Source organism: Arvicola amphibius, chromosome 3 (genome assembly GCF_903992535.2).
Source record: "Arvicola amphibius chromosome 3, mArvAmp1.2, whole genome shotgun sequence".
Lineage (NCBI taxonomy): Eukaryota > Metazoa > Chordata > Mammalia > Rodentia > Cricetidae > Arvicola > Arvicola amphibius.
The window spans coordinates 176,374,117-176,388,462 of NC_052049.1; the positions used below are offsets into that span (position 1 = coordinate 176,374,117).

Here is a 14,346-nt window from a genome sequence, read left to right on the forward strand (position 1 = left end):
CAGGACAGAGGCTCTGGAGGTTGGGGGCCCAGGTGTAGAGACCCCATCTGATACCCCGCAGTTCCTACAGCACCTATGACATGAGGCATGTAGCATGTTATAAGGAGCCAGATCTGTTTAGTATAGGACTCAGGAGCCACGGAAAAAATGGGCCCCACTAGGAACCCCTGCCATAGTAGGTGGTTACAACCTAAGCTCTTAGTGTCTGTACTTGTGTCTCCTTCTGAGAAGGGGATGTAGGGTAGGTGGTGAAAGGTTTCGAAGGTTCCTTCCAGCTACACCCTGGTACCCAATTCTAACACCAGGGGGGGTTAGAGACCACTTCCTGCTCCAGTCTCTAGAATAGGGTCTTGGAAGGGGCTGGGGTGAAGAAAGGGTATGGGAGGGTCACCCTCACCGCCAGGTATGGTGCTCAAGCACATCTACCCACATCCACTATTCTAGAGTGCAGGAAATGGTCAAAGAAGGAGCCCAGGGTGGGTGACCCAGGGAGGTGCTGCCTGAGCTGGTCAGCCAAAGGGTGGTACCTTCTGGACATCGGGCTCAGTCAGTAACCGGGTGGCCAGGTCACTGTCCCCCTCAGGGGGTGCCCGGGCCTGCAGGTATAGCTGTGAGGAGGAGGAGGGGAGTAGAGGAGGAGGACGAGAGGTTAGAGCAGGAGCAGGGGAGCTGCCAGGGCTATGCATCAGTGGGAAATGGCCCACTGGGTCCTTGTCACAGTACTCCCATCAGAGTGGGGTCAAAACCCAAAGGGATAAACCCTGCCCAGGCCCCAGGCCCTCCCACTGAGCACAGGCCACAGCCATGTTTGCTCAGCAGCAACCGTCCGGGAAGTCTCTGTGATTCCCCCGGGGTTTCAGGCCTTCCACCCCCAGGTGAAACCCCACCCACCTTGCTGTTCTGGATGAGGCGAATAAGATGTTCAAAGCAATTGTTGCTGAGGAAGGTGGCTTGTAGCACTGGCCGGTCCTCGCATGCCAGCATCATGGGGATAGCATCTGTGTAGGGGTCAAGGTCAGACTCCCCCACGAGCACACTTACACATCCCACCTCTCCCCAGTCTGGCCTTTCCACCGGCACCAAGGGCCTGGGAGCCCATACCTACCGAGCATGCTGACCCGCAGGGTGACAAGGGCCTCTTCGGGGCCTGAACTTGGACTAGCTGGCCAGTCAGCATTAAGAACGTGGAAGTAGCCCTCAAGCAGGGTGCGGAGTTCTGGTCCTCGGGGTGGTGCCCGGCTTGCGTGCAGGACATGCACTGCCCCCACCAGTGCTTTCAGAGCTAGCAGTACCTGGCTCAGGTCCTGCGCTGGGTCACGACCCCAGCTCCGCACCACACCTAGCAGTCCCTGCACAGAGCCAGTGCTCACAGCCACCTGTCCGTTCTCCTACAGGTAAGGAAAGATGGCAGTGGGCTCACTTAGAGGCAAGGTGCCGAGAGGCCCACCCCTTGGTCCACAGCTCACCACCCAACCCACCTTTCCTCCTGCAAGGACAGCGCCAAAGAGGTGGATGAGCCGCAACAGCAACGTGGGAGGCAAACGGTCTGCATCCTGCAGGCTCTCTGGGTAGCAGGTAGAGCAGAACAATGTCACGTTTGTAGGGCTATGGGTTTGTAGGCTTATGTACCCTACATAAGAGGTAGGGTATCTAGCATGGGGGTGTGGGGTAAAAGCTGAGCCTTAGCAAATGCCCAGACTTGCGGAAGGAAACCCCCCTGATATGGGTCTAAAATGACGTGGTTGTATGGCAGGGGGATGGGAGGTTACAGTGTTCTTGAGGGACATATGGTCCAGCCCTGAGACCCTAAGCAGCGTCCTAAATCCTTGCGTCCCAAAGTGACAGGGTCCCAGAGCGACACGTAGCTACTCTTCTAAGATGCAGATCTGTTCCCTGTCCTACTGCGACAGTGGGAGCTTCTGGTGCATGGCTCTGGGGACCAGGCTGTGTCAACTGCACTGACAGTTCCCCTTCCCCACCGGGGATTTCTAGGGGCTTTCATAGCCTCACATGTGGCCTTGCTCCAGCCAAGCTGGACAAGGTGTCGGGCAGCGAAGTGAAACCCAGAAGGCAGAACGATCCAGGCCTGAGTCATGTTGTGTGACTCAGGTGGGATTGGGTGGGGTTGGGGCCTCCCTGCAATGGGGCTTTTGAGGCAAGACCTAAGAATAAAATTGCCCCATGAGGGGAGAGGACACAGAGGGCTAATACCCTGAGAAGGAGTAATTGGTGACATTCTAAGGATTTGGGGACAGAAGTGGGGAGGAATGAGAATCAACCCTGAGGATACCAAGCTGCCATTGAAGGGTTCTACAAATGGGAGGAAAGAAATCTAGGTGGTCCTAAGAATGCCTAGGCTATAGGAAATGAAGGCAGGGCTCCCCCAGGGATCCCCCCTCCTGGAGCCACGTACAACTGACTTGCTAGACCATCCGAGAGGAACCACCTTCCCACAGCCCTGCTTGTCTCTGTCCAGCTACTTCCTGCTCTGACCATATCCAGTGCTGCCTGCTGTCCCTCCAATGAGAGAAGAGAGAGAGAAGGCCCAGAAGGGAAGAAACAAGTGAATGAAAAAAGCAGGGACAAACGGACACACACACACACACACACACACACACACACACACGGCTAGAGGGGCTTCTGGGTATCACCCCTCCAGGAGTGAAGAAGTATGTAGAGACAGCTAGGGCAGAAAGGGACCCGAGGAGGAAGAGCCTAGGTAGGTTGGGGGCGACCCGAGCAGAGAGACTGGACAAGGAATGAAGAAAGTACAAATGTCTGGGAGGAGCCAGGAGAGAAGGAAGATTCAGGGTACAGGTCAACACCCCACCGGAGGGAAAGTCCTCATTCCAGCCTAGGAAAAAATGTCTTTGTGCAAGCTTGCCCTTTCTTTTCTCTCTACCAGCAAACTCTTACATGGCTGCTGAAGGTTCCAGTACCTCCCCCAGGCCAGACCACCAAGGAGTTCCTGTCTAGCGGATGGCATTGGGGAACTACAGGGAAAGGGACCTAAGTTTGGAGGCAGGACTGGGTGGAGCCTGACCTTGGAAGAAGGCTCCGAATTCACAGGGCAAAGCGGTTGGAGGGAACTTGTATTTGCTCTTCTCCTTGGAGCTGATGACTTCCCTGGGGGTGGGGGTGGGGAGAGTTGGGGTGAAGCCCGCACTGAGATCCATCAGCTGAACTCTCACCTCTTCTTGGTCAGGCCACTGGTCATTCTCCTCCAGCCTGCACACAGGCTAGTCCCCATAAGACCAACAATCCCATCCCATCCCTGTCCTTTGTCCTGTCTCCTGCAGGCCACCCTGCCCGAGGCCTGGGTCTCACCCATGGTGCTGGCGCCTCCAGGTCTGGTAGGGGTCAAAGAGCTCCTCGCACAGGAGCAGAGCATGCAGGGCCACACTCTCCAGCTGGGTCTCACGGCCCTCCTTTGATGATGGGGGTCCTTTCAGCTGAAGTGTGCAGAGAGAAGGGGGTTAGCCAGTCAGACCTGCAGTAGCTGTCTCCACCCAATCCAGGCAGGCCCCTCACCTCAGCCATCAGCCCAGTGAGCAGTGCCAGCACTCGGGGCACCAGGACCTGGCCCCAACCAGCCTCTACGTTCTCCAGGTTCCTGGGGTTGGGGTGAAGAGCAAGAGAGGTCACACTCAGGTCTCCCTCACTCCCTGGCCTACACATCCATGCCTCCGCCCGTCCGCAGAGGACACTAGGGAAGAGCCACCTGCAGAGAATGATGAAGAGCTTCAGCAACAGCAGGGCCTGTTCCAGGTCGTCCTGGTCCAGCTGCTCGGCTAGCGAATGGAGAGCATCTAGGGGTAGCAGAGGGACTTCCGCACCTGCCTCCTCTGGCCTGTGGGAAGGGGGAGTTACTGAGTGCCAAGGGCAGCCATATCTGCCTGGCCCTGGCCTCCATGCAAATCCAGCCTTACCTTCGAGGTTCCAGGGAGGATAATGAGATACTCTTCTCGAAGGCACCCACAAAGGCCTTCAGCCATTGCTGCAGGTAGCCAAGGTCCTTCTGTTGACCAAAGATTTCAAGAATGAGAGGGGAGAATCTCAGTGAAGAGAGGAGACGGGTATGGACAGGTGGAGCACACGGTTGGATGGATTAGAGGTGGAGTGACAGGGGCTGGGGAAGGGAGAAGAGGATGGGCCCTGGAAGACAGGAACTTGAAAGGGACCACTGTGGTATCGACGGGTCACCTCCAGGACCTCAGCTGCTTCTCTCAGTCCAACCTTCAGTCTTTGTTCCCACCTTTCTAATGCTGGGACCCACACAGGCCTGACACAGGCAGAGGAGGAGCTTAGGTGGGGGGGCGTGGTTATGGGCCACACTAGTGCTGCTGCTCTCTAGTCAAAGCTTTGGGGTGTATCCTGCCCTGGCACCCTTTCCAAGTTCTGCAGCCACCACCTCCTGAAAAACTTTGGTACTATGTGCACCAGGCTGCACACACATTGTCAGATAGGCATCCAAGACACACTTAGACGTCAGCGCTACAGGATCCTTGCTCAACAGCCCACCCTTGCCCTGAAATCCCCATCTGCTCTTGCTGTTTACCTGGACCCCAGGTCCCAAAGCCGGTTCCATGGACAAGAGGGGTGGGTAGTGGCTGAGCCAGTGTATGGGCGCCGCCAAGGAAATTATGGTGTGAACAAAATATGTTTCCTCTGCCCTGGCTGGGGCAGGAAGCGCAGAGTCACGGTGGGGGAGGGCAGTCGCTTCCTCCCAGCAGACCGCAGGGATGTGGAGGGGGCCCTGGGGCACCCTGGGCTGCAAACACAATATGGGCAAGGCCTGCCGCACATGGGGTGAGGGTCTTTCTGTCCTGGGTACCATCCTTGCTGTCAGGGTGCCAGGTAACTTTCATTTAAAGTACTCACATTTCCCAGTGTGGCTCAAGACCTGGAGTCTGGGAAGACCATGCAAGCCTTCCTACATCTCTGTCCCTACCTGGATCCCACAGGTCTTTTGCTCAGTGACACAGCTAGCCGTTTGCCTTAACTTAGTGCTGTATCCAGGACACGGGAGTGAACCTGGCTGTACATTAGTCTCTCCCCCACTCTGGAGTCCAAGTAGCTGCCACCAGAGAACCATCACCTTTCCCAAGTTAGAGAGGAAATGAGAACAACAGTGGAGAAGGACAAGAAAAATGGCACACGTCAGCCAGTGCTCACAGTGCCCAAGACTGCTTCCTAACGCTGTGACCCTTTAATACAGTTCCTCATATGGTGCGGACTAGATCCATAAAATTATTTTTGTTGTTACTTCATAACTGTATTTTGCTACTGTTATATGGAATATAAACATCTGTGTCACTGGGTGGTGGTGGTGCACGCCATTAATCCCAGCACTTGGGAGGCAGAGGCAGGTGGATCTCTGTGAGTTCGAGGCCAGCCTGGTCTACCGAGCAAGTTCCAGGACAGGCTACAAAGCTATAGAGAAACCCTGTCTTGAAAAACCTAAACCAAAAACAAAACAAAAACACTGTGTCTTCTGATGGTCTTAGGGGATGTCTGTGAAAGGGTCTTTTGACCCCCAGAGAGGTCAAGACCCACAGAATCACTGTTATAAGAGACAAGGTCTCTCATTGAAAGAGTGCTCACCATTTGGGTTACATTGGCTAGCCAGAGAGTCCCCAGGACCTGTTGGTTTCTGCTCCCAAGTATTAGGGTTACAGACATGTGATGCCATGCCCAGTTTTTACATGGGTTCTCAGGATCCCAACTCAGGTCCTCATGTTTGCAAAGCAAACACTGAGTTATCCCCTGTGGCCTACTCCTCCTCCCCCACTTTGAGACAGGGTCTCACATAGACCCAGCAAGCCTTGGACCCTCTAGGTAGTTAAGGCTATTCTTGAACTCCAGACTCCACTTCCTGAGAACTGGGATTATGGCATTCACTACATAGTCAGGTAACCCAGAAAGGGACCATGGACATCAAGAAGCAAGACATCACTGTGACTTTCTATCTGTCTTGTTACCTTTGTTGACTTTCCCAAGCCTCCCTGGAAGTCCCTTTCCCCACCAGCCAGCAGGAAGACCAAGATGCCCAGACTCATAACCACCAAGAAGGCCAGGTTGGATTTAGAGCGTTATCCCAAAGGCTCATGTGTTGAAGGCCTGGTCTCTAATGCAAAAGTGTTCTAGTGGGGTTTTAGGGAAGTAACTGGATCAGGAAGGCTCTAACCATTATCAGTGGATTATCCATCGATAGGTTCATAATCTGGTGGGTTCCTGGGATGGGGTAGGAGTGCCATGGCACATTCCCTTGGAAGCTATACCTTGTCCCTGTGCATATATGGCTTGCTTGTGCATATTCTCCCCCACCCCACTCATGACCACCCTTTCTGGTTAACATAAAGCAAAGCAGCTTTCTCTGTCGTGATACTTCTGCCTTGTCATAGGCATAAAAGCAACAGAGTCAGACCACTGTAGATGGAAACCTCCAAAACCAAGAACCCAAACAACCCTTCCCCTTTTAAGATGACCTCACAGACATTTTATCAGAGCACACCAGGCCTCTAGAGCATTTCTTCTGAACCCATTACAGGTGGGAAGTGGGAAGCCTCAGGGAAGCCTCAGCACCCTGGGTCCAGCTGTACCTTTCGGGATAATGCAGCCAGATCTTTGTATTAGGCTAAGGAACCTGGCCATTCGACCCTGACCCCTCTTGGTGGCCTCATAGAATCCTTCTGGTTTCAAAAATGTCCCAACATTGGGCTGGGGACATGGTTCAGTGAGAATGCTTCCCACGTAACCATGGAGACCTGAGTTCAGATCCCCAAGACCATATAAAGAGTCAGGATCAGCAGCACATGTTCCTAAGCTCAGCACTTGCAGAGGCAGAGGCTAGCAGGTGTGTGGAGCTTGAAGGCCAGCCAGCCAAGGTGAATCAGCATCAACACACACACACACACACACACACACACACACGCACTCATGTATGCACGCACACAAGCGCACACACACACAATAGCCCAACACTTTCCCAACTATCCCTAGTCAAACCATCTCCCAAAATATGGAGACCTAAATCCCCAACTGACCCTTCTCCATGCCTAGAATAAGGGCCCAACTGCTGAGCCTAGCCCTCTAAACCCCTGGAACAGTCAGGGTCTGCTTTCTGTACTTCGATTACCCTGTGGCCCAGACATCTACACCCTATTCTACTGCCTCAGTGACTTGAGCTTGGGGTAATTAAGCAGGAATTTCCATCTTCCTCATGGCTACTCTGGCCTGCTATCCCTTGAATCACACCCTTGGCCTGTCTAGTCCTGTAAACACTCCAGATAGGGCTGAGCGAGGTTCAGGGCTAGGCCAATCAAGGCAGGGTTCATGGGCTCTGAAGGGGCACAAAAGAGACAAAAGCACAAGACAAGTGACAGGAGAGGCTGCCAGTCCCTCTCTTCTGGGCCTCACTCCTTCTCCCTAGAATGCTTCAGGCCAGCTCTGACCTGAATTCCATTGTTTGAAGCTACAGCACTAAATATCAGAGTGTGTGTGTGTGTGTGTGTGTGTGTGTGTGTGTGTGTGTGTAGGAATCATCAGAAGGTCAGCAGCAGGGGTCTGGAGCAGGATGGATGTGCTGGCTGTAACAGGCTCCAGAGCCTGAGGGTGTGGCTGCAGGGCTTGAGGTGTGCCCTGCTACCTCAGAGCCTCTGCCTCACTGGCTCCTCCAGGACAGATGAGGAACAACCACACAGGTCAAGCCCACCCAAGAGCTCATCAGCCTATAAGGGAATACTGGGTCTTGCTACAGGGGAGAAAATTGAGGTCACTGTCCCTAGAAGGATGGATGCTAACTAGCCATCATTTCAACCTGTCCCCAGCCAGCCCCAAATACACTCAAAGAATACTAGGAGGAAGAGCTCCCAAGAGCTAGGGAGGCACAGAAGGTTCCTGGGGCATGGACCTACCCCCTTAGAACTCTGGTGGGCTTAGGGCATGTCCATGTGGCATTGGAAGGGCACTTTCTACCAGATGGACAGGGGCCACTAGGTTACCTGACACCACACTCCCTCTGAAGGTAAGTACACACTTACGCCCAGTACCGGCCTGCAGCAGACACCACTGGATCAGTCACTGCTCTGGCACAGGCTCCATCTTCAGAGCAAACCAATGGTTTCCTCCAAAATCTGAGGCTCTGCACAGGTGATGCCCTCATCTCCAATCTCAGCTCCCCAAACACACTAGTCCAAGGGCATGGCTTGCTGCTCCCATCCCACAGGGCAGTATACACTGTATTTCCCATGTGTCCTTTTCAGAAACACCCTCGATCAGAACCAGAACCCTTTGAAGACACAAACCATTGCTGCTGTACAGGTAGGGATTACTTATGGAATTGGTGGCTGACAGTATGAATTTTAGAACCCAGACCCCATTTAATGGGTAGCCTGTTACTTGACATAAAACTCTCTGGGCTTCACTATCTCTTTTTGTGGGGTCAGGGGGAGTTGAGAAGGGTCTTACTGTGTAGAACAAGTTGGCCTCGAACTCACAGAGAGCTGCCTGCCTCTGCTCACGGGCAGGGATTAAAAGAGTGTGTCACCAAACTTAGCCTCAACTATCTCTATAACAGTCTGTTCAGTGGCAGCCACATCATCCAGCATTGCAAAGGGCAGGATGACTGGGGCTCTGCTCAGCCCAAATTCCTGCATTACAGGACAACATCCTCATCTCTGTCTATGAGTGAAAGCAAGAGGCAGCCCATGGTTCAGTGCAGAGTTGAGGCCTCCAGGGCAGTCTCCAGTTTGCTGCCTTAGGCCTCAAAGGCCTAAGATGTGATCCCCAGGGAAGAAGAGCTCCAAGTAGTAGGGAGAGGGATCACAGTTTAATACTGCCTGATACCTCAGTCAGAGCTACCTCCACCTTCAGGGACAGACAGGAAGAAATAGGGTTGGATAGGTCTGGACAAGATAGCTTCTCAACCCAAAAATTCTCCTACAGCATTAAGAGGGGAGAGTGTAATGCCAGGCCACAGGTGGCTTTGAGCTATATTATAAGAACTATAGGCTACAGGATGAAGCTGGAAGATGGCAACTTTTCCAGGGAGCATAGTGGTGTAAGTGCCTGGGTGTCCAGACCAGTCTCTGGCCCCGTACCTAAAGCAGTACTAAGAGGTGTGGGCCTAATTGGTCTCCTTAACACCCTTCAATATTTAGCCATTTTCCTTGTCCTGTGACTATGGAAACTGAGAATTTCCTGCCATGGTCCCCATAGTAACTGACCCTGTTTCCATGGGGATCCCACACTTCCCCATCAGCTCCTCAGTTGTCATAACAACCCCAAGGATACCAGCCTTTCCCCCCAACCCCAGGCTCTATGCTAATTTTCTATCACTAATGTTCCTCCTCCTCCAATTGCCTTAGCAACAAAAGCAGGAAGAAAAAAACTCTAGGTGCCCCTCAGGTGTGAAAGGGACTAAGAGCTGGGTACATTTGCCCATTTAAGAACGTAAATAAGAACCAAGCAGTGGTGCACGCCTTTAATTCCAGCACTTGGGAGGCAGAGGCAGGTGGATCTCTTAGTTGAAGGCCAGCCTGGTCTACTGAGCAAGTTCCAGAACAGCCAGAGCAGTTATACAGAGAAATCCTGTCTCAAGAAACAAAACAAAACAAACAAACCACAACGAAAAGAAAGTAAATGAGAGAACTAGGACTCGTAAGTCAGTAAAGTGCCTGTTGCACAAGCAGGAGTTTTGATTCTCCAGCACCCACAAAAGCCAGGGTGTGCATCTACAACCTCAGCTCTGGGAGGGCAAGGAGTGGGGTGCTGTGATAGGCTGATCCCTTAAGCTCGCTGAAAAGTTTAGCTTAATCAATTAAGTGGAGGTCTGGCAAGATGGCTTAGCAGGTAAAGGCACCTATCACCAAGGCTGACAACCCTAGTTCAATCCCTGGGACCAACATGGTAGACCTCCTCCTGGATGTTACCCTCTGTCCTTCACACATACACTGTGGCATACGCGCGTGCGCTTGCTTGCACAAATTTAAACATTTTTGAAATGTGCTTTTAGAAACTAGATGCAGCATGGCGGCAGAGACAGGCAGACATCTGAGTTCAAGGGCAGAATGGCATACATTATTACTTCCAGACCATCAGGGGCTACATAGCGAGACCCCATCTAAACAAATAAATAAAGTGGTGGGACTGGAGACGGCTCAGTGCACTGGCTGCTCTTCCAGAAGACCTGGATTCAATTCCTAGCACCCACATGGTGACTCAGAACTGTCTGTACTTCCATGTCCAGGGGATCTAATGCCCTCTACTGGCCTCCGTGGACACCAGCAATGCATATAACACACAGACATACATGCAGGCAAAACACCCATACACATAAAATAAAAGTATATGAATCTTTTTAAAAATTAGTTGGAGAACGATTGAGGAAGGCACATGATATCTTTCTTTGGCCTCCACATGTACACACACATATGTATATATGTACACACGCAAACACACACACATGGGAGGTAAACTGAGGTCCAGGACATAGGATCCAGCTAAGGCTTTAGAGGAACAGAGAGGCCTGGTCAAGTTCCCATGAGGCAGGAAGGATCATGGGACAAGATAAGAGACCAGAGAGAAAAGTGAGCAAAACTAAAGAACTTCTACTCTGACATCACCTCTGAATCCTTCCTCAATGGCATAATTGGCCATAAATCCCTGTCCTGCCACATTCCGTGACCCTCAGCTCTGCCATCAGTGGGTGGGGGGGCTAGTGAGCCATGCTGCTGCCTGCAAAGGGGCTGCTCATTTACATGCTATTTTGCATTAACTTTTACATGTTTCCCAAGTGCCCGCTCCAGGTGCTGCCCAGGCTCCTGTTCTTCTGTGCTTCTCCCGTTTCTTCCTTGTGGACACGTTACTAGCTGAGCTCCACCATTCACCATGGCGGCTCTGCCCTGCTCTGTGCTTCTGATAACTTGCTGCTTCTCCTTCAGACAGGGTCTCACTTTTTAGACCAGGCTGGTCTGGAACTCACAAGAGATCTGCCTTCTGCTGCCTTCCAAGCATTGGGATTAAAAAGTGGTGGTGGGGTGGGGCGGCAGACAGACAGACAGACACGCTATGCCACCATGCCTGGATGAAAGCTTGCTTCTCGTACTTTCCATTGCTCGTTCCTGTTGTTCCTGGCCTTCAGCCCTCAGAATCCCATCTCTGCCTGCTCTGGGATAACTTCCTGATTGGTCACGGCCCTGGGCATCTTCTCATGCAGTCATTGGGATAATTCCCAGGGAACACTTACTGAATGTTAGGTTACAGGAGCCGTGGAGTGGTGAGCATGGAGAAGATCAAGATAGGCTCCCAGCAGAGGAAACTACAGGTGTTGTCCCAGGTAAAGATCCACCTTAGGCTTCCTGGCCTCAGGCTAAAGCTCTGGTGGCTAAAGGAACCCTTCTGATGATCTTGCCTTGATTTCCCCAAGAGAACCCTGAGGAACTCCAACTAAGTAATATCCATGGGTACATTGATAGCGGCCCTCCCCCATCTCCTCCCAGAGCCCACTAAGAGGACAGAGTCCATTTAGGTGAGGGAAGTCATGTCTATCCATGCCATCTGGGGTCTTTTAGGGGAAAGGAAGGACAGGAATGGGGCGATTTCCCTGTCCTCACCCAGACCCACAACTGGGGAAACAGGTTTCCCAACAGATGGTAGGCAGTTCTTGCGGAAGGGAGGGGCCACCTGTGCTGCTGGCTGGCGGGCTGGTGACCGACAAAAGGGGTCTCTTTGCTTTCCTTTTGAGACAAGTCTCAAAAGTCTGTAGCCCAAATTGGCCTCAGACTTTCGGCAATCCTCCTGCCTCCAACCTCACTCATACTGAGATCAAAAGCATATGCCATCACTCTGGGCACTGAGAGTCTCTTAACATCCATTGGCTCCATCCTTGCCTTACACACCCCAGGATACAAACACAATGGGTCCCTAGTAGCACTATCTCTCCTTCAGAACACAGCACTGAGGGGTGGAACGGTGTTGTGGGAGCAGGCAGGAAGGCTGCGCTGGGAGGCTGCCTGGCTTCCTCTCCCCAGCCAGCCTGGCCCCACCCAACTCTCCTGGTTTTGCTCTCACATCCTGGATTTATTAGTTGGCTTGGTCCCAGGCTGCCCCCTGCCTGTCCAGGCTTCCAAGACTACAAGAAGCCAGCTCGTATCCCACACCTAGGCCCTACTCTAAGAGGCCATCTGGGAGGAGGTGTGAGACCAGCAGACAGGAGTACTAATAATATCACCATATAGAGTTCAGCCTGGCCACTATGAAAGGCAACAGTCTGAGGAAGCCATCCCAGGACATCTCCAGCAGCCTACCACCCAGGCTGAAAAACCAGTGACATCTCTTCACCAGCTCATCTCCCTTGAAGATGGAGATGCAGAGGAGGCAGGCTTTTCTGACCTATGCCAGCCACAGTGGTTCCCTCTCCACAAAGTCCAGGTGGCCTGAGGGCAAGATTGTGTTGATTTTACAGACAGGTAAGTAGAGGCTTAGAGGTGCAATGAGCTTGGGCTGGGTTACCCTTGGTGGGACTCTACAGGTCACCAGCCCACGACTAAAGAAGCCGCGGCTCCTAAGACTCAGACAGACCATCAGTCAGCCTCCTCAGAGGGCCAGGGTTCATCCCATATCCCTGCTCCCGGTGACAAGCTGTTCAGGGACACACAATGGACCATTGTGTCCAGGGCACACCTGAGCTAGGCACCTAGTGCCAAGCAGGTGCAAGGAAGGAGGCGTAACCCCGGGGATCACTCCCTGCTTCCAGTGCAGAAGGAAAGTGGAGCTTCTGTGTGTGACAGTCACAGAGAGTTTCAATCGCAGGAGTCACAGAGCTCCCGGCAGCTCCTGTCAGACATCCTTCCAGGCCTCACCCCCGACGACCCTGCCCCACTGCAGAATGGAAGTAGACTAAGGTTGCCTCAATACAGCAAGAGCTCCGCACGGCACTAAGTACTTCTCTGGAAGAGTCTGAGGCGACTAAAGTCTGATCTACAGTAAGGAGTGGCACCTGCCGGATCCCCCAACCTATGTGACATTCTAGCCTCATCGCAAATGCGCCCCTCAGGCTAAACAGCCAACGTGCAGATTGAGTCCCTTTCTTCCCAGGTCTCAGTTTACCGAGTTGTGAAAGGGGTGAGGAGTGACTGGTCAGAGTAACCTGAGGCTGTGCGGTATCGCTGGGGGACTTGCAGTACAGTGCGTGCCCGCGAACGGTGCCCCTGGCACAAATACTCGAGGCAGCCCGCCGGCCTGGGGCACGCACGTGTGTGCGGGGCTGGAGCCCAGCGTGCGCGCGCCTATCTGCGGCCGGGGAGGAGGTGGGGGGGTGGCGGCGCCGGACGCAGGTGCAGCAGGCACAGCGCGCGGGGATCTGGGGGCCTCGCGGACCAGGGGCAGGACGGGCTCACCTGCGCGTAGTACAGCAGCCACAACTCGTAGAGCCGCTCCGAGGCGGCCATGGCCTGACCCGGCTCTGGCCCTGCTGCGCGCCACCTGTCGCCGCCTCCTCCGTGCCGTCCGCCGGTTGCCCCGGGCCAGGCCCATGGGCGGGAGGGCGTCACTCCGGGGCGGAGCGGCTGTGTACTGCTGGGGGAAGTCCGCGGCTCCCGACCCTGTCGCGCTCAGTCACCAAAGTCTACACGCCCCTCCTCCTCCCGGCCAGCCGGCCACCGCCTGGCTTCCTACACTTTGCTGTCTGTGGCGGCAGCGGCCACCGCCCCGCCTCTCCCAGGACTGTGCAAAGGGCGGGGTGTCATGCTGGGGGAGGAGCTTGAGATCAGGGCGGCCCGGGAGGTCGCGCGGAGCCACGCCCCTCGAAGGCAAAGTCCTTTGAGAGCCTCTGGCAGGAGCGTTGCCAGCCTCCCGGGCTAGGGGGCGGGGAAGGGCTTCCTGAGTTGTCCATCCTGGTGTGTATAATCTATCAGGCTTGGAATTATCGCTATTCCGGGAAGGGACTGCGGTTTGCGCGGGGATGACTAGGGTCTTTCAACAAATACTAATAATAACCTCGTCCGTGAGGACCACTTGTGGCGCTAACTACGTGCAACGTTCTGTTCCAAGAGCTGTATGACAGACGAGTGCCACCCTTGAGTTCCTGCCTAGTGCTGGGCTGGATGGAAAGAAGCATCAGCCGACGGCAGGACACCCACCTGCAGAGGAGCGGCGTCCTTCCATTGGACAGCTCCTTAACCAAGTTTAGGATCTGGCCCACTCCCTCTAGGAACCCTTTCCAGTTGCTCCCTTGGAGACAACCCCTCCTCCCAGGGCCCAGTACTCGCTTGTCACGTTTTCTGTTTTCGTTTGTTTGTCTGTTTGTTTGTTCCTTTGACCTGAGGGAGAATGCCTCGTGGGGTG

At 53.7% G+C, this 14,346-nt stretch overlaps 1 protein-coding gene across 4 annotated transcripts in view; it reads right to left on the minus strand.

Moving 5' to 3' along the window:
* Positions 1–14,346, minus strand: part of Nbeal2 (neurobeachin like 2) — a 31,814-nt gene that overhangs the window by 16,130 nt on the left and 1,338 nt on the right. Inside the window, exons 1-10 of one of the 4 annotated variants that reach the window (XM_038322417.2) lie at positions 13,401–13,679; positions 3,930–4,018; positions 3,722–3,850; positions 3,532–3,613; positions 3,328–3,452; positions 3,044–3,126; positions 1,479–1,564; positions 1,106–1,388; positions 892–998; positions 528–608 (exon numbers count right to left, since the gene is read on the minus strand). In XM_038322417.2, the coding sequence (XP_038178345.1) occupies positions 528–608; positions 892–998; positions 1,106–1,388; positions 1,479–1,564; positions 3,044–3,126; positions 3,328–3,452; positions 3,532–3,613; positions 3,722–3,850; positions 3,930–4,018; positions 13,401–13,451 (1,116 nt within the window). In that variant the 5' untranslated portion in view covers positions 13,452–13,679. Of the gene's footprint in view, positions 1–527; positions 609–891; positions 999–1,105; positions 1,389–1,478; positions 1,565–3,043; positions 3,127–3,327; positions 3,453–3,531; positions 3,614–3,721; positions 3,851–3,929; positions 4,019–13,400; positions 13,680–14,346 lie in introns of those variants that run through there. The other 3 variants (XM_038322416.2, XM_038322419.2, XM_038322418.2) reach the window with 3 other exon arrangements.